At 38.4% G+C, this 25,021-nt stretch overlaps 2 protein-coding genes across 3 annotated transcripts in view; both read left to right on the top strand.

Moving 5' to 3' along the window:
* IQGAP2 (IQ motif containing GTPase activating protein 2) overlaps positions 1-5,014 on the top strand; it is a 128,083-nt gene extending 123,069 nt beyond the window's left edge. Inside the window, exons 36-39 of the mRNA XM_035553493.2 lie at positions 117-277; positions 1,111-1,254; positions 3,086-3,194; positions 3,682-5,014. Of these exons, the coding sequence (XP_035409386.1) occupies positions 117-277; positions 1,111-1,254; positions 3,086-3,194; positions 3,682-3,795 (528 nt within the window). The 3' untranslated portion in view covers positions 3,796-5,014. The remainder of the gene's footprint in view (positions 1-116; positions 278-1,110; positions 1,255-3,085; positions 3,195-3,681) is intronic.
* Positions 5,015-10,709: 5,695 nt separating this feature from the next.
* On the top strand, positions 10,710-19,401 carry F2R (coagulation factor II thrombin receptor). 2 transcript variants are annotated; one of them, XM_035553494.1, is made up of 2 exons: positions 10,710-10,982; positions 17,933-19,401. In XM_035553494.1, the coding sequence occupies exons 1-2, from the start codon at positions 10,904-10,906 to the stop codon at positions 19,126-19,128; spliced, it is 1,275 nt and encodes a 424-aa protein (XP_035409387.1). In that variant the 5' UTR covers positions 10,710-10,903; the 3' UTR covers positions 19,129-19,401. The 2 variants fall into 2 exon arrangements, with proteins under 2 accessions (XP_035409387.1, XP_035409388.1); XM_035553495.1 differs by lacking the exon at positions 10,710-10,982 and adding an exon at positions 17,137-17,462.
* The last annotated feature ends 5,620 nt before the right edge of the window (positions 19,402-25,021 follow it).

Below are 25,021 nucleotides of genomic sequence, written 5' to 3'. Positions count from 1 at the left end.
TTAGAACCACCTGTCCAATCTCCTTTCCAACCAATGGCTAACTGCTTGACTTCCCCAAAGTCAATATATCTACTTAATAAGCTTATTGCATAATAAACTTCAATCCTCTGTTTTAGGATATCCGGAATCAAAGAAGATACAGACATCACCGAAAAGCTGAACTGGTGAAACTCCAGCAGACTTTGAATGCACTTAACTCCAAGACAGCATTTTATGAAGAACAAATTAATTATTACAACACCTATATAAAAACTTGTTTAGACAACTTAACAAGAAAGTGAGTTGATTCTTCTTGTCTTTTAATATTTTAATGTGCTTTATTAGGAGGTAGAGCAGGTGTTGTAGTAGGAAGCTTTGATTCCAAAGAATAGGCAACCCACAGATTTAAAAGTACATACGAGTTGCCACTTAGCTAACCAAAAATCCTTAAACAATGAGGCATACATTTCTTTAATTCTTCCTTAAAGAGGACTGATATATATAATGTTTCCATATAGTATGGTTTCAATATCTTTAATTAGTATTACTTTGCAAGGCTACTAGCATACTTTAAATTCATGAAGCTTTGGGAAGTGACTATTGATGTTCTTCCTTCGTTAAATAGGTTTGTCTTTAGAATAGAATGGGGAAATACACGCCTAAAGCATCTTATTTTTCATGAATGATGCAGACACTCATTTGTGATCCAACTCCTACTAGGGCTGTAAAGGTGTCAAAATAAAAGCATTTTAATGACATGAACAGGAGCTTTCTCAGTGGTCCAAAAAGGAACACTAATGACCAATCTTATTATACCAATATTATACCTATGTCACTGTATGCTTCCAAATTGCTGCTTTTAAGTGATGATTGTGAACTCTTTTAGACTGGGTTTGCATTTCACAATAGAGTTTAGATAAGTGCTAGTATAAATGTTCATTCAAAATAATTACAAAAATATTTTAGACTACTTTGTGTGCCAAAAATCCTTCTAATTCTTGGATTGTTCCTTAATAGCTACTTAGGAGGGCAAAGAGTGAAGAAAAAATAAAGCTAGAATACTAGCTGAAATATAAAAGACATTTGTGTGCTGGTAGCTTAATTACAAGCCATTTTTTTGTTCTCTCCCAGAAATTCAAGGAGGTCAATTAAAGTGGATGGAAAAGAGGAGGTAAAGGGAAGCAAAAAACTGAAGCAAGCATCATTAAAGTACACAGCTGCAAGACTGCATGAAAAGGGTGTCATCCTAGAAATTGAAGATCTTCAAACCAACCAGTAAGTGTGTCACAAAACAATTGAGAACATTTTCTAATCACCAGCTCCCTCAGCAGTCTGGGTTTTGTTAAAATTGCAGTTTCCTGCACTGCACCTAAAATACCTTCAGATTTTTGCATTCAGGAGAAAGATAAAGTCTAATTGTTGTGATTCATTTTTATCCTTGTACCTTGCTATATGATTACTTCGGTAAGATACTGGAATATGTCTATTTTGGCATTAGTTTAGATGGGATGAGTATGAGTTAGGCAGCATGTTCACTGCTAAGGACAGACTGACTGACTTGTTAAGCAGTTGTAACATACTTTTTCGTTTGCTGACCAAACACTTTCATATTATTGAGTAAATACCTCATATGCTGTGCTTCCTGACTATGGCAAACTGGGAATGTATGTGGTAGTTTAACCTCCCTGTTGTATCTATCCATTATAAAGCTGCTCTTCCATCCTATGCACTTTTCCATCTTGCTTCTACATGGGAAAAGTTTTCTGGGTTGCAACTTTTTTCCAAGTAGGTTTGTCAACAGTGGCAAAACTGACAACAGAGATGTGTGTACACCTGCAAGAAGGTACTCAAAGGTGGCAGAACAAATCTGGGTGCCCTATGGACACCTGGTCCTCTTTGTTCCCTGTACTTCTCATATCCATTTTTTTTCTCAGTATAAAGGACTGTTAAGAGCTATATGCCATACTATATGTATACCAGACAAGCCTCCAAGAAGATATTGCAATAGTCATGGAGTGGTTCATGCAATATTATGCTAGTGATCTTCAGAAAATAACTGATAAGTCAAGTTAAAATGTCCATTCCCTAGTCTAACAAGGCCAAGGCAGATTTCATGTTAAAGTGAGACACCCTTTTTTAATCTTCTCTTACCTTCTTAAGACCACTCAACAGACCTGTTCTAAGTATATAAGTTGAACCTGCCATGTGAAGGTGGTAGTAGCTTCTGCTTGCAGTTCTGCAGGATCAGCATATTACAACAGGATGGGAAATGCAACATGGCATACAGTTTCATGAATGTTTTTCAGTGACCCCTGTGCTCCATGTACATCACTGTTTCTGCATCCTGCCTTAACTATGCATTATATAAACCAGGTCAGAAAAGCGATCAGATTTTAATTTGTGGGTACAAAAAGAAAGGAAAGAAAGGACAGTCTTACCCACCAACTGATAAAGCCAAGCTCTGTCCCAAAAAAATTCTCCTAAAGCTCAGGTGTTCTCCAGCAGACTATGTGATTCTACACGGTGGATTTGCTAAAGCAAAGAGAACAGTTAAACTCCTTCTAGATCACTCAGTATGTTGTTGCACTATACCAAAAACACTGGTCTGGGCAAAAACCATCCCTCCTGTTCAAAGCAGTGGGGTTTGTTTCTAAGGGTCACTTAGATTTTTTTTTTTGGTTTAGTGTTTAGTGTCTGTTCATATACAGTGTGTTTTCTCACACATTACTCGTACAGCTTAACTAGCAGCAAGGTGATACATGTGAGAGCTGGTGCTAGGAGCAAAGTTTCTTAAGTTGACATTTCCACCAGTCCTCCTGTTGTCCAGCTGAGGTCCAACAGTTCTTATGGACAAATTACTCTATGGTCCCTAAAGGTTTCTGCTGCTGGGAGGAGATAAAGCTGTGCTTACAAAATGAACATGCCACAGAAAACAGTGATGCTTGTGGTAAAACTTTTGGTTTTTTTGTTTTGTTTTGTTTTTTGCACAAAAATGGTTTTGTTTTTGTGAGAGAGGTCTTCAGCTCTGCAGGCTTTCCACCAGACTGTCTGTGGATTATATAAAACAGCATAGCATACATACTCAATTACTGTTCTTTGTTTTAAGGTTTAAGAATGTGATGTTTGATATAACACCTGGAGAAGAAGTGGGTGACTTTGAAATCAAAGCAAAATTTTTGGGGGTTGAGATGGAAAAAGTGCAGCTCCATTTCCAGGTAAAAATTGAATTTTATCACTGTGCTCTATAACCACATTCATATTTGTTCTAAACAGGAATTTTTCAGTGTTTTTCTAAATCCATGAACTATTCAATCACTGCAAGGCAGCAGGTCATGAGGGGAATGATTTTGTAATTTGTGGAGGATGCTGAGCTTGGAGTAGGGTTAAGACATATATCAGAGAGACCATCAAACCGCATCAAACCAAATGGCATATTAGAGCAGTGGCAAGGAGCAAATACCTATGCAAGAGTGTAGTACACAGGAGTCGATCTTTCTTCCAGCTTGCTGTTACTGACAGCCTATAATGGGGGATCTAGAAAACCTGTACTGTTTTTCGTACTTACCCAATAGTTCCTTTTAATTGTTTAAATTGTGAAGGACCTGGAGTTTGAGGTAATTAATACGTGATGAAAATGACCCAATCTGTTTGCTGTGAGGTATGAATTCAAGCAAAGAATAATGATTTTATTTATGGTTACAGGATTTGCTTCAGATGCAATATGAAGGTGTGGCTGTAATGAAAATGTTTGACAAAGCTAAAGTGAATGTTAACTTGCTCATATTCTTGTTGAATAAGAAGTTCTATGGCAAATGAGTGTCTTCAGACATCGTGGACTGCATCCACCAATGGGAAGTCTCTTCAGTATTTCTTTTTTTTTGCTTTTCAACATTTGTTTGATGTTTGTCATTGGATGCTTTTTAACTTTAAAGGAAACTAAAAGACCAAATATGGAGAGGAATGTATACAGTGCCTTTTCATCACTGATAATGAAGCAGAAAAATAGGAAATAGATTAATTTAAACACTTACAGATCTCATTGGTGTTGGTACTTTTAAATCAAAATATTGTTTAGGACACTCAGCTATTGTGGTTGTATGGATATTAAGGTAGACAGAAAGTGAATTTAGTTGAATATATAAGCCTCTTCCTATTAAAAACATTTTAAATGACCTCAGATATATAATATAGTTCATATTAGACTTTAAGTATTTACCAAAAGAAATCCTAATTTGTCTCTAGGGGATAGCTCGCGCAAATATTTAGTTACATACTAAGCCTATTTTCTGGCAGTTGTCAATTGCAAAGCAAACTTGTTGTGCAATTCAAAAAATTTTATAGGTAATTATAAAGTGACAGTAACATTTTACTGTACAAAAATATATTTTGTGATTCATTCCTACTAAATAAAATGCACTACTGCCTTGTGTAAAATGACATTTTCTACTTTCACAACCTTTTGAGTGGCATGGGGGTAATCTGAACAGTGAACAGCTGTTCAGTTTGAAGTATTTGAATACATAAATTGTGCCTGTCTGTCTTTTTGTAAGAAAATAAATGCAATAAAATCAGTATTTAGATTTTTTAAGTATTCTTTGGAGATTGTTCTATGTAAAATAAATGTTACTTAATTAAACTGGCTTGTTTCCTAGATTTCATTTAAAAGGATTATTCAAGTAACAATCTAGATGGTAATGAAAATTTTCCAGAGCTTTTATAAAATTGAATCTAAGCTTAACTGTCCTCACACTATGCTTTGGTAAGGTTTCTCAGCAGTGAAGTCTTCATGGTCTTTATGCCACTGAAAGTAGTGATGATTTTGCTGATTAATTACCAATTACATCTAAAGAGCAAGAACATGTATAGTGGATACTCTAATATATAAAGCAAGGGAAACTATTTACTAATCTCACTTTCCTTGTGACAAATCATTTTAGAAGATGAATGTACAGTGAGGTGCTCTGGAATGCATTGTAAAAGCAATATTACATAAATATTTAATTCTGAAGCTGAAATAAAACTAAAGTGAGTGGCAGATTTGTAGACTACAACACTCATTTGTACACTATCTGTTGTATTATATAAGTTGGAGAAAAGATTTCTTATTAGAGATATTCATTTATGTATGACATTAAATGTGAACACTTCACTACTTTAAACAAGTTCTAGGTACTTCCATTTCTCTTCCAGCTAGTTATGCTGCATTACCTGTTTATCAGCCATTTAAATGTTACATACTTTTTACAGTATTGATACCCAGATTCACTTAAAATAGCTGTTAGGGAATATGAAAGTAGCACTTTGAAGGCCCCTTCTAACTGAACTATTCTATTCTGAGATCGTCTAGTCCAACTACCTGACCTCTTCAGGGATAACCAGAAGTTAAAGCATGTTACTGAGGGGGTTATCCAAATGCCTGTTGAGCACTGACAGGCACGGGGCATCAGCCATCCATCTAGGAAGCCTCTTCCAGGGTTTGACTGTCCTCACAGTAAAGGAACTTTTCCTCGTGTCCAGTCTGAACTGGACATCCCCCTGGCACAGCTTTGTGCTCTTCCCTTGTGTCCTGTCATAGGTGACCAGGGAGGCTAATCCCTGCACAGTTTTGACAAATTCTATCTGAGCAGTAAGTCTGCACAAGTGGGGTGTTGACCATTAAAATCAGACCTTTGAAGTGACATGTCAAAAGCCTGGAAATACACTGGTGTAACTTACTAGAGACCCACTGCCTTTGTGAGAATGTCAGTCCTAGACACGTTGCTTTGTGTGACGTACTTGACACATCTAGTTCCTGCTAGGTTCTACTGTGAGCAGAACCTTCCTTGGTCACCTCCTAGCTGCACCTGACGTACACATGCTTATGAAAGCTTATTGGTAATGACATGTATGAAAGGTACAGTCTGTATGCCAGATCTCATCTTTTCCAACCGTTTCTTGATATTCCTGCTCTCCTGGTACACATCAAAGAAAAACTTCCACTTAAATTTCTTTGAACTCTTTCAGAAGCTTTTTTCTTAATTAGTGGTTCAGTTTAGGACCTTGTCACTGAACAAATAATGAACGCTGCTAAACAAGGCTGACCATAATGGTTCTACCTAAATATAAGATTGACAGGTAGTACCGGTACTATGTAATTGGGCAAAGTAATTCTGTACCCACCAGTTGCTGTCACATACTGATGATATCTACTAGAAAGTACGAAGTGGGCTTTTTGGAGGTTACTGTGAGCTGTGGTTTAGGGCCTCTGATTATGCATGGTTAGATATGCGTTGATGAATCTAGTTTCATTCATGAAATGGTCTTGTGGAAAGACTTACCTTGCTGGTGACAAAAAATGAGGAAAAAAACAGCATAGCTGAATAGTGTTTTACTCAACTGCTCTCAGTATAGGAGAAACTGAGTCTTTCCTTGAAAGACCTGCACATCTATTAAGTTTGTTTTCCTAGGCAGTGCTAGTGAAATTATAATAGTCAATGGTTGTCTGTTAGACTTAGAGTTTGCATTTTTCTACCATATCATTTTTAGAGTTGACTAAGAGCTCTTTACAATTAACTTGGTTCAATTTGGTGCTTACTCATTCTGATGGGACTCTGAAGCTCTAAAACAATCCACAAAATTGTGGAATGAACAACATCTATCTTATTTGGCTAAGCAGAGAGAAATACTATCACAAGTGATTGCTCTGTTCTGTTTTACTTGGTGCCTATCTGCAGACCTTTGTTAGTGTTTTTTTTAAAAGCAAGCAAGAACAACAAAACAAACTTCCCTCTAATAGCAAATCTAAACAGCAGCAGTCACATTTGACTTCAAACAGTTCATAACTACTTAGACAACACAACCCTCTTCCCAGACCTGGAGGACTGGTTTTGCCTCTGAAATATGGTTCTAACCTCACCCTTTTAGAGCAGTAACTACCAACCCCAGGCGTGCACTAGGACAGTCTGGTAGCTCCTGAACAACACAACGATGGCTTCTTCCCCATCGACATAGCAATGTGGCCAGATGGTTCCAGGCTTTCTTGGTAGACCTGGTGCGTTTTACAGGAATGAAGTTTTATACTGTAACATGCTCCTGAGTGGGAGGAAAAAAAAAAAAAAAAAACACCAAAAAAGCCCTACTGAAAAAGAGGCAAGAGTTTTAGAAGCTGTGAACTCTTCACCTCCATTACAATTAGCTTATCCAGACAGAAAGTATGGCATATCCTGTAGCATAACTACAGGATTAAAAAAAAAAAAAAAGAAAAAAGGCTTAAATTTGGTTCAAGTATACAAACAGAAAATCTAAAAAAAAATATAGTTTTTTAATTCACTTCCTATATCTATAGTAATCCAATTTACAAGGATACAAAGGACATAGCTCTGTGACTGTTCCTTATAACTGAAAGGAAGGTTATCATTGTAGGTATGACGTGAGTTTCCCTTCACATATTTCACAGATTTGGCGGACAGTGGCTTATGCCTCAAACTCTGGCCCACTGGTAAAGGCCTCTGGAACCTAAGTAACAACAAAATTATTTTTTTTACTGGGGTCTGGTAAAACATTTAGAAAAACAGATTTATGTTGTCGTTTAACCTAGCAGATAGCTAAGTTACACACAGCTTTTACCTCGCCACCCTAGTGGTATGGAGGAGAGAAATGAAAAAGCTAAAAGTGCAAGAACTCATGGATTGAGATGAAGTTTAATAGATAATAATATTAATAAAAAGAAAAAAGTGATGCAAAACACAGTTTTTCACCACCAGCTGGTTAATGCTCAGCCGATCCCCAATTTTTGTCCCACTCCCCAGGCCAACTCCCCTGTTCCTATTGTCCAGCATGACGCCACATGGCATGGGACACCCCTCTGGCCCCCTTGGGCCAGCTGTCCTGGCTGTGTCCCCTCCCAGCTCCTTGTGCACCCCCAGCCTCCTCAAAGGTAAGGCAGCATGAGAAGCTGAGAAGTCCTGGGCTTTGTGTGAGTGCTTTGCAGCAACTAAGACATCAGTGTGTTATCACCACTATTTGCATCAAAAATCCAAAGCACAGCACCATGCCAGCTACTAAAAAGAAATTTAACCCTATGCCAGCAAAAACCAGGACATTTTAAGACTGACTGGTATTTAGTTTACCTCTATTTTAGGCTTAGAAATTTTATGTTATAAACTCACAAATTGGAGGTAAAAAATATACATTTCTTTGCAGATAGTTCCTTCAACAATGCTTGTTCCCAGTTTGTGACTAAAGGTTAACTGTATTGCACACTGTTCCAGAAGCTGATCTTGTTTCCAGATGCCTATCTCTTTACAACACTGAGAAGCTGACCCAACCCATGTACCTTCAGGATACTAAATGTAAGTATTCATGGACATTTCTTGGACATGCCTCCAGCTGTGTAGCGTTAGACCAGATAGGTGACTGAAATGTCTGGGGAGAAAACATATTTTGTCAGCTTCACCCTATCAATTTTTCTGCCTGTCTCCTGTACATGACCAAATTCTTGAACCAGACATCAGATTTTTAATTTTCTTTTATCTTAAAGAATGTCTCAAAAACACTTAGGAGGATGTTTTTTGTGAGAAAGGCATCATATAAGACTGATTCCCAAAGGTGGAAGAAACATGTTAAAAACATTCTTCCAGAATTGAAATGCTTGCTCATTTTAATGTTCAAGTGCATGTCAGAGTAATTTGGCATGTAATGAATGTTGGGGAAATCAGGTGTAATGCTTCTTTATCAAACTAAAGTGTTCAAAGGACATAAGTTTTCACAACTTGTGGATCTAGTACCCCTGCCAACCTTAATGTCAGCTCTCAAATCTCCAGTTTGAACTCATGGCAAGATGTTTCCTGTTGCATTTCTCACTAAGACAGAGCTCTTAAAATGCTGTCATATCTGAGACTGGAAATGGGTCCATGGCATGTTTTTACTATATATGGTGTGTTAAGAGTTAGTTCCTCATTTGCTTCTTTTTTTTTTTTTTCAAGGCAGTCTACATTTAGGTCACAGATGTCACTCTGCTGTGCTTATTTACATAGATTAAAATGCATTTGAGTCTGTATAAATACACACTATAAAAATAGAGCACCTCTAACGTAAAGCACTTTCACAGAACTCCCTTTCTGTTTTCAGAGGGTGTTTAAATTTCATTCTGTACAGCAAATCCTGTTAGTTTTTCTCAACCTGTGGAAGAGCAGATTAATGCTTTAAAACAATAATAAATAAATAAATGAATAAAATTCACTTTAATGGCAAAATGAGTTTTCCCTATACAAATATTCCCACAAATATTCTATAACTCATTCTCTCTTCTCTCTTGAAGGCCTATCTCTCAGCTATAGCATCCTTAAGGAAACTGCAGCATAGAAGATAAATTCAGCTCACAAGGAGCTTCTGCTTATGCATACATTGAGCAAATAGGGTTGGGCAGAAAAAGCCAATGCTGTTACATCGCATTTGGGTATGCTTATAAAGCTGCAAGACCATGGAAATGTCCAAGAATAGCTTCTCTCTCTCTTCCCAAATAGATTAAAATAAATAATCTGTAATTAAAATATTTTCTAAATTGATGAAAAGAAACAATTCAGTATAAGGTATTCTCTGTGGTTCCCCGGTGTTTTCAGGGATGACAGAGTTTGTCTTGCAAGTTTCTCACTAAATTGCAAGGTCTTCTTACCGACCTGAGGAAAGACCAGCCCACAGTAAAACTCATTACTTCTTCTTGGTCTGTGCAATCCGATGTCAACCTTAACATTACCATAACACGGACCAAGGGCTAGAATTGTGGGACAAACATAGTAGAGCAAGCAACGATTAGGACTGGAATTTACTGGGAACCAGTACTTGCTCTCAGGAATGATTTATTTTCTACAGCTATTACTCTCAGTTAAAGAGTATAGGCCAGCATTTCTGCAACAGCTCAGCTTCATGTATCTGACCAAGTTCTAGACAGAGCTTGCCTCCCATCCTGTCTGTATTGCCATAAACTGAAATATATACACTTCCGGATGGGGCAGCACACTCTAGCAAACGACGGAGCATCTACTTGTAAAGCTTTTGATTGTATTACACACCTAAGGCTTACAATGCACTAAACTTCCAGCAGAATAAGTATTTTCACTACCACCACCACCAACAACAACAACAGAAGAGCCTAAATAATAGCTGCAAAGTGATTTTCCTCTGTAGTTTTGATTAACTTTCAGCTCAAGCAGTTTCTCATTCATGAGCAACTCAGGAAGGACAGAGCAAAGCTTTCCCATCGAAGGCATGTGCCATTGAGCTCAGGAGTGGCAGCGCTTCACGTGCATCCTTGGAATAAAAACAAAAATAAATAAATAAATAAATAAATAAAAACAAAAAATAAAAACAACGAAAAACAGACACGAGAACCGCACAGTTGAGTAGCACATCTCCTTTCAGGTTGGCCTGTGCTTCTAGGGCCGTGAGCTTACCGAGCCCAGGCAGAGGAAGGTGAGCTGTTGGTTACTGTATTGAAGGCTGATTTCTGCGCGAAGGAGCTTTTCTGAACGAGCATCACCTCCCTACCACTAACACTGCAGCTACTTCGACCTCTATGCTGCTGCGGGGTCTTAGCGATTGGAATCACACGCACAAAACTCGGCAAACTCCTCTCCTTAAACTCAGACTCATTTTGGGGGGGATTATCCTTTGTCTGGTACTTCCTGCCGCCGCACCGCGCCCAAGCCCCTGGCGCCTTCCCCCTTCCCTGAGCCCAGATAGAGCCGAGGAAGAGCGGGCGGGCAAGGACCCACCGCCCATCCCCATCCCCGTGCCCGTCCCCGCCCCGCCCCGGCTCGGTGGAGCCGCCCCTCCCGGCCCTCCCTCACCTCCCCCGGCACGGCCGGGACGCACAGACCGGAGCTGGGGAGGGACGGACGGACGGACGGACGGAGGGAGGGAGGGAGATAGGCAGCCGGCGGCGGCCATGGGGCTGCCGGCGCTGCTCTGCGCCCTGGCCGTGCTCAGCTGCGCGCTCTCGCCGCCGCCCGCCGCGGCGCAGGCCGGTGAGTGGCCCCGACGGGGGATGCCTTGGGGGGTCCTGAGCCTCGAGAAGGGGGGCATGGGGGGGTGGGCTCCGGTCAGGCCGGAGCGGAGGGAAATAAATGAATTTCCCGCTGGCAGAGGGAAATAAGCGGCATGTGCCCGCGGGTAGCCGGGGCAACGGTGTTCTGCTTTCTGGTTTTAATTAGGGCTGGCTTCCTTCGGCCATTCACTGCGCTGCGCCCGGTTTGTTCTCACAGCCGCGAGAGCAGGCTAGCACATGTCAGGCTGTGTAGAGTGGTGTCAGCCTTGTTGTTCGGCGAGAGAACTGCTTTGTTTATTTACTTGTGTAAAAGGCAGTGCCATGGACCTGAAATACACAGATTTCAGAGTGACACCGTGCCACAGGTGAGGTGATTAAAGATGAAGAAGGATTTATAATTGTCCCATGGCTGAAAAGATGACCTAGCAATAGCAGAATATGAAAGGTGGAAAGAAGAGACGAGGTTGGCGAGATGTACTGGTGGGTCTCATGAAAAGAATGACATTGCCTTTTGTTAAAAACTTCAGGAGATAGACTGCCTGCCAAATATGTGGCAGCAACAAAGACTGGAAGATCTGCCAACACAAAACAGTTCATAATATGCACCCCAGTTAGATGACTTTCCTCTTGGTTTAATTAGGTATAGCACTAATGACAACATGTGCTGTATGTGGTGAGATGCTGGATCTGTCTAGCTCTGAACTTGTCTGACAGTGCAGGTGCTCAGGGGAGGAATTTAAGAGAAGAGAAGTGTGTTTAGCCTCACGGTTTCTAGTAAGCGTATAATGATACTAAGGGCTAGATCATGCACTTAGAGATAGCAACATTTTTATTTTTATTTTCTGTAAAATTCTGTTTAGTATTCCTTTCAACCCTGTAAAACCCTGCTAAAAAATCAGAAGTTCACCTCTTGAGATACCCGCTAGGAAGTCTCAGTGTAAGCTCAAAGTACAGAAAAGGGCCAATAAGAGGAACAGAGTGTCTGCCAGCTAAGGGGAAATTTAAGTGTGGCGTTCTATGACTACTAAAATGAAGGCTGAGAGAGGACATCTAGTGTTTGTAATTATGCTGAGAGGGAAATGTCAGAGAGGGGAAACTTTCAGCTAAATAACTTTTTGTCACAAGGACAAGTGGACAAAAAAGAGGCCACAACCGTGTTCATATTGGAAGTTGAAAGGAAGTGTCCTTATTAAAAAAAAAAAAAGGGGGGGGTGAATGTATGCGTGGGAGGTAATTATGAACTATAGAAATTATTGTTGGAAAAAGATCGTACTCTTCTATGCTCTTCTTCCAGTTTATGGAAACATCCAAGCTTGTTTTCATGTCTTTTACAATTGTAATCTTCATTGAAGAGTATCCTGAAGTAAACTATTTAATTGCTGCTTCCTTAGGAAACAATGAATAAAATACTTACTGTATTACATCACTAACACTAAGAAAAGAAAAATTCAAACAAGTTATTTCGTGCGCAGTAGAACTAATAAAGCCCAGCCATCTGCATGTGTCTTCTGATCACCTTTCAGTCACTCCCACAGCAATAATGCCCTTTCCCTGCTGTCCAACGTAACCTTCCCTATTTTAACCACAATGCTCTTAATTCCCACTGCATGTGCGTTGCTGCATCCCTAGGCCAGCTCTTCTCTTGCACCTGTGGCTTCTCCCCCACTTCCTACTTGATCCCTTAATACCCACAGTTCTTGCCTTATTGGCCTCTGCTAGTCCTGTGGGCAACTGAAAAAAAAAAAAAACATCTTTGCAGTGGCTTGGTGCTGGGTGCTTGCTCCTAAGCTCACAGGGTGCTGCCTCTCAAAGGCTGGGCACACCAAGGTAGCTGGCTGAGGTCTGAAGTTGCCCAGACTTTCCTGTGTGGGGACACTGACAGCTGGATGAAGAGACAGATGGTCCCATTGCTTGAAGCCAGCACGCATGGTGAAAGCTGTTGAGAAAGGAAAGCAAAAAGGAACAGACATCTGTTGGCAAGAAAATGAGACTTCATAAAAATGTGTGAAAATTGTTACTGCATTACTCATGTACTACAATAATGAACTCCGCATGAATGGAGATACGTGTTAAAGAACATTTTAAAAAGAAAACGTGGTGTTTATTGTTACAAAAGGAAATAATTGTCACCTGTCCTACAAGACTGTGGCTTACCTTACTTATAAACATCTGGCTTGCACTTCTCATTCTGTCTTTCAGTACCTAATTTTTGGGCCACTAAAAATTTAGATTCTAGATGAGCATCTATGCAGATTATATGAAGGAAAGATAAGAGGAATAGACTTCTTGTTGTAAGCCAGTAGTGCAGCAGTACAATCCATAATGCCCAGAAATGAGTATTTATAGTTGTCCGGTGGCACACAGAAAATATCTTTAACTGCCTTGAGTCAGAGTCTAATGTGTTTAGTTTTTCACCTCATTAAAAACAAACAAACAAACAAACAAACAACAACAAAAAAGTATTTTGTGAGATGAACACTGCGGGTTTGTAACTGTCTAGGTTTATGGGTTTATAGAAATACTTCAAAATTTTCTTCTGGTGTTCAAGAGATGTGGAGTGCTGTTTAAGATTGGCTGAAGCTGTTATATATTTTGCTCTCTACTTTTCCTTTCACAAAACAGCACACACAGCAGCCCCCTGCATATGATAACAGACATGAAATTACAAAATAGCTCTTCGTAAAAACAAATCATCATATTTCAGGGCAAGCAGAATATGTGTATGCTAACCAGGAGATCAACAGTATTTGGTACTTGATGGAAAATAGAATACAAAGGGTTGTTAAAATCAGTCACAAACTTTCTACAGTTTGTGCACTTTCTAGCTTTCTATTATCATTTCTGCATGTCCTTGTTGAATAATCAGTGCAAAAGCAGTAAAAGAAAACTTCAGGAAATTTGAGTATTGTACTGATTTTGCTTATTTTTTGTCTTTTGAAGTCCTTATTAGAAGCAAAGGGAAGAGTGTACATAGTGTAGTGTCCTGACTGCACACCATGAGGATAAAACTCCTATGCTTTATCCTGTTTGTTCTTAGTTAAGCCAGAGCTCTTTATATATTACAATTATTTTGATACAGCTATTAACTCTGTTAGATCAGCAGTGAGAATACCATTAATCATATAAATAATAATCCACAAGTTTTGAGCACTTCCCAAAGATAGCCTAGGGTGATAGCCTAGCAGAAGCAGGATGACCGAACATTTATGATCCTTATGCTATCAAAGCTTTACTTCTGTTTTCCTAACAGATTATTTCTATGATTAAAAATGTCTTAAGCTCTAGTCAAATGTATTTTAGAGACGTATTCCATTGCATCTTTAAAACAGCTCAAAAGGAATACCTGGCGCATTCTGGTATTCATACATTATTCGTACAGAAAATCTTTTCTGTAGAGCTACTATAGATCTTTGTTGTATTATCAGAGCTTATAGATGAGTCTGTTTCCTATTACAGTTTTTTTTTTATAAGACATAATTTAATCATCCACTCTTGTATGTATAAATCTCTGATCACTGCCTTTCTCAAATAAACTCTGACACAAAAGGAATCCAGAACCCCAGGGCACTTACTGTCTTGCTTTCCATTTTATAAAGCATGAGTGCACTGCTGGTTTTTCTAATAATGTACAGACATTAGGTCACACAAACATAAAAGTATCCTTGCAAAGGAAAAGAACTGATATGCGGTTATCAATATCCTAAATTAAAATTCAATTTAATTTCATTAAGAAACTTTAGATTCCTGTTATCTGTGTTAGAGAGCAGCAGAGAGAAACAGCAAGATTGAGGTCTCATCCCATTTTCCCATACAGCTGTCTTTCAAGTAGTACCTCATGTCATCTAAGTTCAAGATAAAGATGTGGGCTGAGCACAATAGACAACATGGATGTGTCGTTCAAGGTTGAGTTCAACTCTGAATTTAGAAAGTCATTGCTTGTATGAAGAACACGTAGTTTTTGCCAAGTTGAAGTATTATTCTGTAGAATTTTAACTCAATTAAAAATATTTATGAAATCTTCTTGCCCTGAGTTATTCTAATAGGATTCTATTTCTAGGAAAGTTTGATAATGGAGTAATGTGGACTCTAGATACTTCCATCTAAAACTCATCTTGGAAAGAAATTAGATCCAAGAATTCAGTATATAATTAAAATTATTAGCAATGTTTAAGTAACTACAAGGAACAGCTTATTCAAAGGCTAGTGGTTGATATACAGAACGTCTCTCAATCATCATTTTTCTTCTCCAGCTTATTTTGATACTGTTCTAATGAGTCACTGATAAGAAATGGGTCAGGTTACTGGCAAGAGTTTTCATGATAAGTAACTTAACCCCCAGCCGTTAAGGGTCTGTGGTTTCACCTAGTTTGCTTGCTAGTCCTCAAAAAGAGAGACACAGCAGTACTTCTGAGGCTTCACAGAAACACTGTGAAGCCTACAGTGAGGCAGCACAGGTGAAAACCTTCAAAGTTCAGGGATACAGGGATATGAGAGATGCTTGTTAGAAGCACCTCAGTTCCCACATCATGCAGAGGTGATCTTGGTAACACAATTCCTGTCACTAAACACAGCACTACCCTGCTTCTCACCAGGCTCATTGATACCTGTGCTCCCTCAAAATGTGCCTAGCTCACATGAAACCATGTCACCTCTTCATTGTTCTTCAGTGGCAGAGGAACCAAGAAGGAAGCAGAGAGCTCTGGGTTGTCATTATATAGAGCTCTATGGTTGTCATTATATTCCTTTTCCAAAATTTTTTGATTTTATAAAAAGCAATGGAAGAAAATTATATTCATAGCATATGAAGTCTTGAATTCATAAAACAAGTGTGCACTGGAAATATCAGAAGTAAAATTCAAGTTCTTTCATCACTCTTACTGATGCCTCTAAGCTTTACCATGAAGACTTGCCTCTGGCAGAAGAAATTAGGTTGGTGGTTTTTTCTTTAATTCAAATAAAATTATGATCCTCCCAAAAGAGGTGAATACCAATGGTGTCAGTTGTGAAAGGTTTTTATTGTGATAATCATTCAGTAGTGGAAATCACCTAATTATTCAATGTTAGCTACAGGCTAAAGTAAGAGGTGTTAATTTATGCTGTATCTGAACTGCTAAATTAAGAGCTGACTGAGCCATCTAGTCACTTGCACTAAAATTTTAAAGTAATGTTAAAGATTAAGGTTCTGTAGCTTGGCTTTTCGTTAATGTTCTCATCTGTAATGAAGAACAGATCCTTGTATAACTTTGCATAGTGCATTTCTGTGCAAACACTGCATGCTGAATCCCAGATACGTCTGTGACACTTGTGTTTTGGTATACTTATTAAATAGTTCCTACTTCAGTCTACACAGACAAGCTCCCAGACTTGAATTCTTACCCAGCAACCTTTTTCTGGCCTGTAGAGAATGCAGTCAAATAACTGTATATAAAAACACGTATCACAAACACATCCCCTCATTTGTCCTCTATTACCTCAGAATGCTGCTGTGATACAGCATGATATCTGCAGCACAGCACTTTTGAAAACTAAAAAATGCCCAAATCCCTCTATCTCTGCTTTGATCCCATCCCACATTCAAGTCTGGATTTTACTAACATTCAGGCTGGGCAAGGCTCCTCTCTCACAGCCCTGCTCACAAAGGTTGGTAGTTGGCTGCTTAAAGCTGCAGTCATTCCTTTCTTTGCCATCTGCCTCCTTTGGATGCTTTTGTTCTCATCTGCATTTAAAAAAAAAAAAAAAAAAAAAAAGGATTGAATTACTATAGAACAAATAATTGCTTCTGAGGCATAGATAGATGAATCATGCCTAAGTACTTCTGGCTCACTGATTTAGGCTTACACAGCTTAATTTTTATTTTAGTAGTCTAGTATTTAACAAGTGATCAGGTGCGTAGCTAGGTAGATGAATGGTTACTTAATAGTAGTAGCTCCATCAGTTCTACCTGCTCATAATATGTTTGAAATAACCTTCACATAACTACAATAGGCTGAAAATGGTGTTCTTCCAGAATAAGTGCCCATATGTTTGCTTTGTTTGTTTTTACATGCATATGCCCTTACCACACCTGCAACAGTTTGTAATTCTTAGTTTGTAATTCTCACTGTTTTAAGTTGTTCTGTCTACATTCAGAAGGCAGGGATGCTCTGTCCTGACGCATCTTCTCAGTTGTAGTCAGTGAACCATGCTGCAGAAAACATCACTCTGGAGGCAATGTCTGTGGCACATTTCAGAAGGGCATCACGGGCATGCTGGATGCATGCTGACCTCCATGGACACTGCAGCATACAATAAGTAGAACTGGGAAAGTGTTTCAGTGAAATCTGTGGCTACCTGTTCAATCCAAGCAGGAGGGTGATTCATGTCAGCCATGAAAACTGTGTGAAGACTTCTGCCATCCGTCTTTATGTTCATCTGGCCATCAGGATGTGTCCAGAGACCACAGAAATATCTCAGAAACTTGGTATTTTAATCACACTTTAACTTTTTGTTACTTTGGTGTTGTGTACTTCTGTGTATAAATATCAACATTTATCCCAGCACCTCAATTCTTACAAACTTAATGAAGCATCTGGCAAAGAAAATTAATGGGTGACAAATTTACAGTTGTATTTTTGTTAAAGTAGCCTACAGAGATGGTCTGTATAGATGAGATTGGTTCCTTAAGCTCAGATAGAGTTTGGTCTCTATCATAAAGAGCTTAGAATTTAAGAGAGAGGAGTTAAAGGGGGAAGTATTACCCAAACTGTAACAGGGGCTAAAACAAAATGGGATGGACCAAGATCTGTGAGCCATCCACACTTTGAATAAGGTATTAACTGCATTATTTTGTGTGGCTGATATCATTTTAGCTTTCTTTTTTTGAAAGATATTTTCACTTCCCCATAGCATGAAATACCTGCTTTTTAATCTTTATACTGTCTTCTCTTTCAGCCTACAGATACAACAGCAGCAGCCCAAGGGCCAGAGCTTTTCTGATACCTGACCGTGGTGACCCTATACCTATGGAAGACATTGAAAGCAGTGCTGAAAATGAGTCAGAATTTCGAATAGGTTCCACCAACCAGACCAGATCACCTCCACGTGAACAACGAACTGTGTCAGTGGAAACAGCAAGATACCTCACTAGTCCATGGCTGACCCGTTTTGTTCCTTTGGTTTACACCTTAGTGGTTGTGCTGAGCCTCCCTCTGAATGTTACAGCCATATTCGTGTTTCTGAAAAAAATGAAAATCGAAAAGCCCGCTGTAATATACATGCTGAATTTGGCCCTTGCAGATGTACTGTTTGTAAGTGTGCTTCCCTTTAAGATTGCTTATCATTTCTCTGGAAACAACTGGTTATTTGGATCTCAAATGTGCCGCTTCATCACTGCTGCTTTCTACTGCAACATGTACTGTTCAATAATGCTTATGACAAGCATAAGCTTTGATCGCTTCTTAGCAGTGGTGTACCCCATGCAGGCCCTTGGCTGGCGTACATTAACACGTGCCACAGTGATTTGTTTCATCATATGGCTTGTAGCAATAACTGGGGTTATACCTTTTCTCATCAGAGAGCAAACCATGGAAATACCCAACTTAAATATAACAACCTGCCATGACGTGCTACGGGAATCCGAACTTCACAAATACTACCTTCACTTTTTCTCCATCTTCTCTTCTGTTTTCTTTATAGTGCCATTTATAATAACTACCATCTGTTACGTGTCTATCATTCGGTGTTTGAGTTCTTCTAATATTGTTGCAAAACAAAATAAGAAGACACGTGCCTTGCTTTTGTGTGTGGCGGTTTTTTCTGTTTTCATTATTTGTTTTGGACCAACAAATGTCCTCCTATTAATTCATTATATCAATTATTCATATGACAACAGTTTAGAGTATCTCTACTTTGCCTATCTCCTGTGTGTTTGTATCAGTAGTGTTAGCTGTTGCATCGATCCCCTTGTTTACTACTATGCTTCTTCTCAGTATCAGAGACAACTTTTCAGCCTCATCAGTTCTAAAGGGACTTTAGATCCTAACAGTAGTAACAGCAGTGGCCAGTCAATGTCTACCAATAGCAGAAGGGGTACCTGCTCTACTAATGTAAATAACAGTGTCTACAGCAAATTACTAGCAATACAGTGAAATAATGTCTTACATATGCTTAATTTTTATGCAATTTCAGACAAAAAAAAAAAGACTGTATTATATCCAAGCTTTTGCTTATACCAAGTTGTACAATACATAGTTCTATGGTTTCCTTACAGTAATGCACAATCCAAATTATAACATAGTACATGTGTATGTATATGTATATATATATAGTATATGTAAATAGATTAATGTAGAGGGAAAAAGTAATTTCTTTATAATAACTGTTGAGTGTTTTGCAAATAAACTTCCTTTTTTTCAAACAAATGCTTTACATTGTTCAACTTATTGTGGGGGGGTTTATGAAATCCCATTTTAGGATTTTAAACTGTCAGATAGATTAAATTCCTACTCATGAAATTAGTCATCTAACCATAATTTTACGAATAAAGTGAAAATAGCTTTTCAGGCAGATTTTTTCCTATTTGTCTTTATTTCTAAAATAATCCACAAATGTAATTCTTTAGCATTATTTTGCAACATAGGCCCATAGCTGTAGACGTTTATATACTCAAAACAGTCTATAGTATATATATTCAAAATAGTCTATATGGCGTGAGGAATTTGAACAAATGTAAAACAGCTATTGATTGTTGAAAATTGTCAGAGAAAATCATTCTCAGCAGCTATAACTGGCCTTTCTTTTGATATTCCTACCATTAGTATATGCAAAGTGTCTTGGTTAGGATGGCGGTATCTTCAGAACTAAATTCCGTAATATATCAATGTTGAATGGCACTACAGAAAATATACTGAAAAAGCATTATTCATCATCTTGCTATGCAGTTTGCAAATGTGTGCTTTCTTGCCCATGATTAGTCATCATGCGCATGATTAGGACTTGGAAGTAGCATTTATGTCTGCCAAGTCTGGATGTTTTTTACATTTTTGATTATGCCCTCTTTAACTAAAATTGCTGTCATTAGAGGTAAATAGCTAACTTCATTCTCGGTTGCATTCTTTTGCTACAAAAGACAGTGAAGTTAAATAACAGGAAATTGGTTTTAGAAATAAATTTGTAGGTAAAAGGACTTTACATGAAGATGGAACCCAATTAAAGTCGGAGTTTGGTTAATATAGGATTTGCCACGGGAATCTGCCAAGACCAACAGCAAGGCACAAATGCTGTCTTTTCTTCATCACAAGTGATAAACCTAATCTTTCTGCAGATATTGTGAAAGTGAGAAACCTCCTTGTTATCATGAGCTGTTGTCATTTTGTATCCATTCCTTAACAGACTTAAACATAATTAAATGCTGAATTACCAGACACTATAATTCTTTGTTCTCAAGTATTTGCTACTTTCTGAATAAGTACATGAGGAACTAAAAATATATGTCTGTATAATTTGTAAAGCTAAAAAAAAAAAAAAAAAAAAGTTGATATGACACACTCAGATACATTCACATTTTGTTTAATATTGTATTAGCAGTTGTTTTGGTTTTTTTCAGCAGAAAAAGTAAATAAGTTCATCTTAAAACTATGGTTAAACAGCTTCCTGCTTCCAGAAAAATTAAGCCTGTGCTTCCTGTAGCTAAAAGCTGCGAGACTGCTTTTTCAGATCTATCAGGTAACTGGGAGTTGTTTCAATGTAGTGATATTTTGTTTCATGATAGTGGTTTATTTTCAGGTAGCCTAAAGAAACTGTTCAGTCAGCCTTGCAAGGGACAGTATTACAAACTAGGAGGGAAGGTACTTCATGTTTTAAATTTTTGTATTATAAACTGAAGTAAAATATGTAAATATTTACCCATTGTGTTCATTTCTTGTTACGTATTCCTAGCTTAACCAAATAAATTAGTCTCTATTTATTCAAGGTATAATTCTGTTGCTTTAAACTGCTTTGGACCTGTAATACTAAACTTGCAAGCCTCTGGAAGTTTGTTGGGCTCCCTGCAGTGTTAAAAAGATTGCTGTTCCAACCACAGACACAACACTTAAGAGTCACAAAATCATGCTTTTTACTTGAGACATTTTAAGGATGGAAGAAAGCATAACCAGTATTGACGAGTAAGTATATATGTGTGTGTGTGTGTGTGTGTGTGTGTGTGTGTGTATATATATATATATATATATACACACACACAGACGTATGTATACTACAGGGGATGTTTGTATTTTCCTCAGTGCCATAATATATTTGTTCAATAGATATACAGCATGCAGTGAAACCCACAGAGTTACTCAGCCACTTGTGACTCTGGGAAGTCAAATTGTTTGTACTAAGCCCCCTGAATGGTTCTGTTCCAGTCTGAATCTGGGTCTTGTATTTCTGTGAAAACTGACACAGCACTAGCCTAATGTTACAGAAAACCAGTGTCCATGTTTTTATATAAAAGTTTCCATGCAAGAACAACACAAAAATGAGTAAGTACAAGTCAGCTGGTGAAACATTTATCCAAAACAAATAATTTAAAAGTCTTTGACTGAATTTTTTTAAGGATATTTTGCAGCATTACACAACTTCAATTGCTTGCATGCAAATATCAGAAAAAGAAAACCAAAAACATAAAAGGCTGTTAATACAAAACCCTGAAATGAAAACACTTTACAAATCAAATAGATGTCTTAAATTCTTAGTAATGAGATAAAGTGCTGATAGTTGCCTTTGAAAAGTATTTTTATGTTGTCTAAGCATGTCTGAGAACACTACCATTCCACGTGCATATGTATCCTACACATACTGATCCACTGCAAGTGCTTCAGCAAGCCTACAAATGCATACCTCTGCTACGTATTTAGACGTGATTAACAAGTCAATTCCTGCACTGCATAATACTTGCTACAACATAAAGTAAATACCATCTTTTCACAGCAAATGAAGCATTCACAATTTTTCTTTCTTTTAAGTTCACAGAGCTAGTGTCACACGTCTTCTGGCTAAAGGCTCCATCAGCCTGATATGACTGCAAAAATAGTAAACTGCTGCTTCAGAGCCCACCCACCCCAAAAAAATCAGAAAACTACTACATAACTGCAGGATTCTTATACCAATACATTGACAGCCGAAATCTTACTGAATGTGCCATTTCTGTGCAACCAACTTTGTAGTTAGGATGTGCTGCACTTCTCAGTGTCTGCTTTTGCTGCTGCATTTTATAGCAAGAGAGAAAAGACCTGCTCTTGCAGCAGTGGTTTATTGAACCAATATCAGGCACAAACAACATTTAAAATGAGGTTACAACTACTGAGGGTAGAATGAAGCAATGTGGTAGCTATTCAAGCAAAGTATTACTGATATGATCAAGCTAACAGGAAAAGCTAACCACCTCTTCATGCTTAATGCACCCTCGCACTACTGGCTGGGAAAGAAAACAAAAACTTTTCAGAGGGAAGGAGTAAAAACTTGACTATAATGAAAATAAATAAAATCTATCAGTGTTTACACGCTGTTTTGCTCATGCCCTCTCCTCCTTATTCTTTTTTTTTTTTTTTCACTAGGTGGGGATTAATCATTTTCCGTATGCAGGAAGCAAACAAACGTGTCCCAGGTGATAGTTGGAGGTGAGGAGGTGTGAGATATTAAAAAAACAAAAAAAACAAAAAACAACTTGCTAATATTGCCAATATGACAGATCCATGTTTTAGCAATACTGAGTGGAAGTGTGGGGGGTGAGATTTGTAATTGGCATGTCTTCTGTTGGCGAAACATCTCACACAGCTCCTGTCACTGGAGTAACTGCATTCACAGGGAGAAGGCTTGCTTGATTTAGCAAGGCAACAATTTTATAGGGATTGATGAATTTACACATTACCTTTATCTGTTAATCCCAAGCATGCGCCTGCCATTACAACCTGCTCCTTGCAGCTGGAGTGCAGACAAATATGGACTGCTGTCTGCTAGCTCTGTTCCCCACATAATTATTTTAATCCAGGCCAGAAACATGAGCGTGACTGTAAAACATACATGACATTTTGATACAGGCTGTTGTCACTGGATCTCTCTTGTCTTGTGATGGGATCCAGAGACAGAAAGATTCAGAGGCAGTATATCACCAACTACAGCTCTGCCATAGAGATCTCTGACAGCTGGAGGAGGAGAGAGATGATCCAGGTGTGATATTTAAATAATTTGCTTGCTAATGTTTTTTCTTAAATCATTTCATCTTTTTTGATTTGATCGCAGTTTGATCCTGCAAAATGTTGAGTAAATAAAAAAATGAATGGGACCTATCATGCAGTTAAAACTCATGACCCATATAAATGTCTTTGCATAATGTTTTGCATTTTGCAAGTGCTAGAAGTGTTTAGTAATAGCTAGTAGAGCTGGAGAAGTGAACAGAAATAACATGCTATAATCCAAGTCAACACTAGAGAGCATTAAAATGATTAGGCACAGCTGTTGCAATTTGGCTTGCTGAGGTAGAGATCATTAGTAACCGGATCTGAACATGCTGAGCTGTGAAAAACTGAACAGCTCTCTAGTAGATAATTATGTGGATTTGGACACATGAAAAAGTATTGGACATATCTTGGAAAAGTGGGTAATTTTTTTAAAAACAGATCTTGTATAAAGGTTCAGGAAAATTTTGAGGAATTATTTTCCTTACGTTTGTGCTTCTAATAGCAGTCCCTGTCACACTGAAGCACCACAATCAAGCCTCTCTCCTCAAAAGCAAAGCCTGCAATTTCAGCTGTGAGGCTACTGTCCAACACACTGCACACAGCAGTGTACTTCTATCCAGGTCAGAGAAGACAAAGTCAACACACAAACATAATGCCAACAATGAAAATCTGGCTTGGTGTTTAATCACCAAAATGAAGCACTTTACATTGAAACACATTCATGTCTATCCCATTGTAAGTCTAGAGAATTCACCATCATTGTCATTCTTTGATCATTCTAGGGTTTTGTATTGGGAATTTGGTGTCTGATTTTTGTTTTTTGTTTGTTTGTTTTGTTTTGTGCTGTACCATTATGTACTGGAGGCAGAAATTCTTGGGAACTTTTTTATATTTTTTCATCCTCCTGGATGGGTCAGCATGTGCCCACAGAGACTGGGCACAGAGCACTCCCCCGTCATTGTCCTGCATGGCTTGCAGCCTGCTCATGGTGGCTTGCCATATTTCTCCCTTTGATTCAGCTGGTGAAGGCAGTCAGTCACTGCTTCTTCCCTCAAGAGCCTGAAAACGGAAAAGGGAAATAACTGAACAGACTATCAGAAACAGACTTTCTATAATTATTAGCTCTATTATCTCCTTATAGTGTTCTAGAGCAAATCATCATCAGCAATACGAGAAGCAGATTGGGATCCTAAGACCAAACCTTTCAAAACTCTGTTTCAGAAGAAAATTAAGTCCATTCATTCAGTTTATATTTAAGCAGGTGTGGAGCCTCCCTTTGGTGCTGCACACTTGCAGGATGGGGACATGTTGGTGTATCAACCAGTGAGCTGATGCTGCTGAGCACATGCCACGGGAGTCTTGCTTCCTTTCAGACAGCGCAACACTTATTCGGAAACAAGCATCCAGATCTGGAGGATGTGTTTTGTCATGATCACTTCCCGCTGTAATGTCCTGTTTACTGATATTTCCCTAAGAACTGATCATTTTTCATCCAAGACACACACCACACAGTCCTTCTCATCATTTGCAAGCAAGGTGCCCTGGGGATTTGCTCTATCACATGGGTTTTACTATCAGCCAGAGTTAGTCTTTACTTAGTACGGCTTATCTCACTGATTTAAATTTCTTTCCTCCAATATTCCTCTTCTATTTTCTCTTGTGCAGCTATCATTTTTTACTGCTTGTTCCAACCTTTCATCTTAATTGTTGCAAATTTGAATAAAAAATTATGTTTTCTTTATTTTGTTCCAGCAATCTTGTGGGTTTGCAAAGTGATACAACTCATATCTGACAAGTTTTTCCAGAAACCATAAAATGCAAG

This window comes from Cygnus atratus, chromosome Z (genome assembly GCF_013377495.2).
Source record: "Cygnus atratus isolate AKBS03 ecotype Queensland, Australia chromosome Z, CAtr_DNAZoo_HiC_assembly, whole genome shotgun sequence".
Classification (NCBI taxonomy): Eukaryota; Metazoa; Chordata; class Aves; order Anseriformes; family Anatidae; genus Cygnus; species Cygnus atratus.
Note: the sequence above shows the minus strand (reverse complement) of the source record. Positions and strands in the feature narration are given on the sequence as shown.

Excerpts from the sequence above, each read along its gene's own strand:
- F2R (XM_035553494.1), top strand. The coding sequence starts at position 10,904 with ATGGGGCTGCCGGCGCTGCTCTGCGCCCTGGCCGTGCTCAGCTGCGCG. Across the intron at positions 10,983-17,932 it reads GCCCGCCGCGGCGCAGGCCG|CCTACAGATACAACAGCAGC; the intron begins GTGAGTGGCCCC and ends CTTCTCTTTCAG.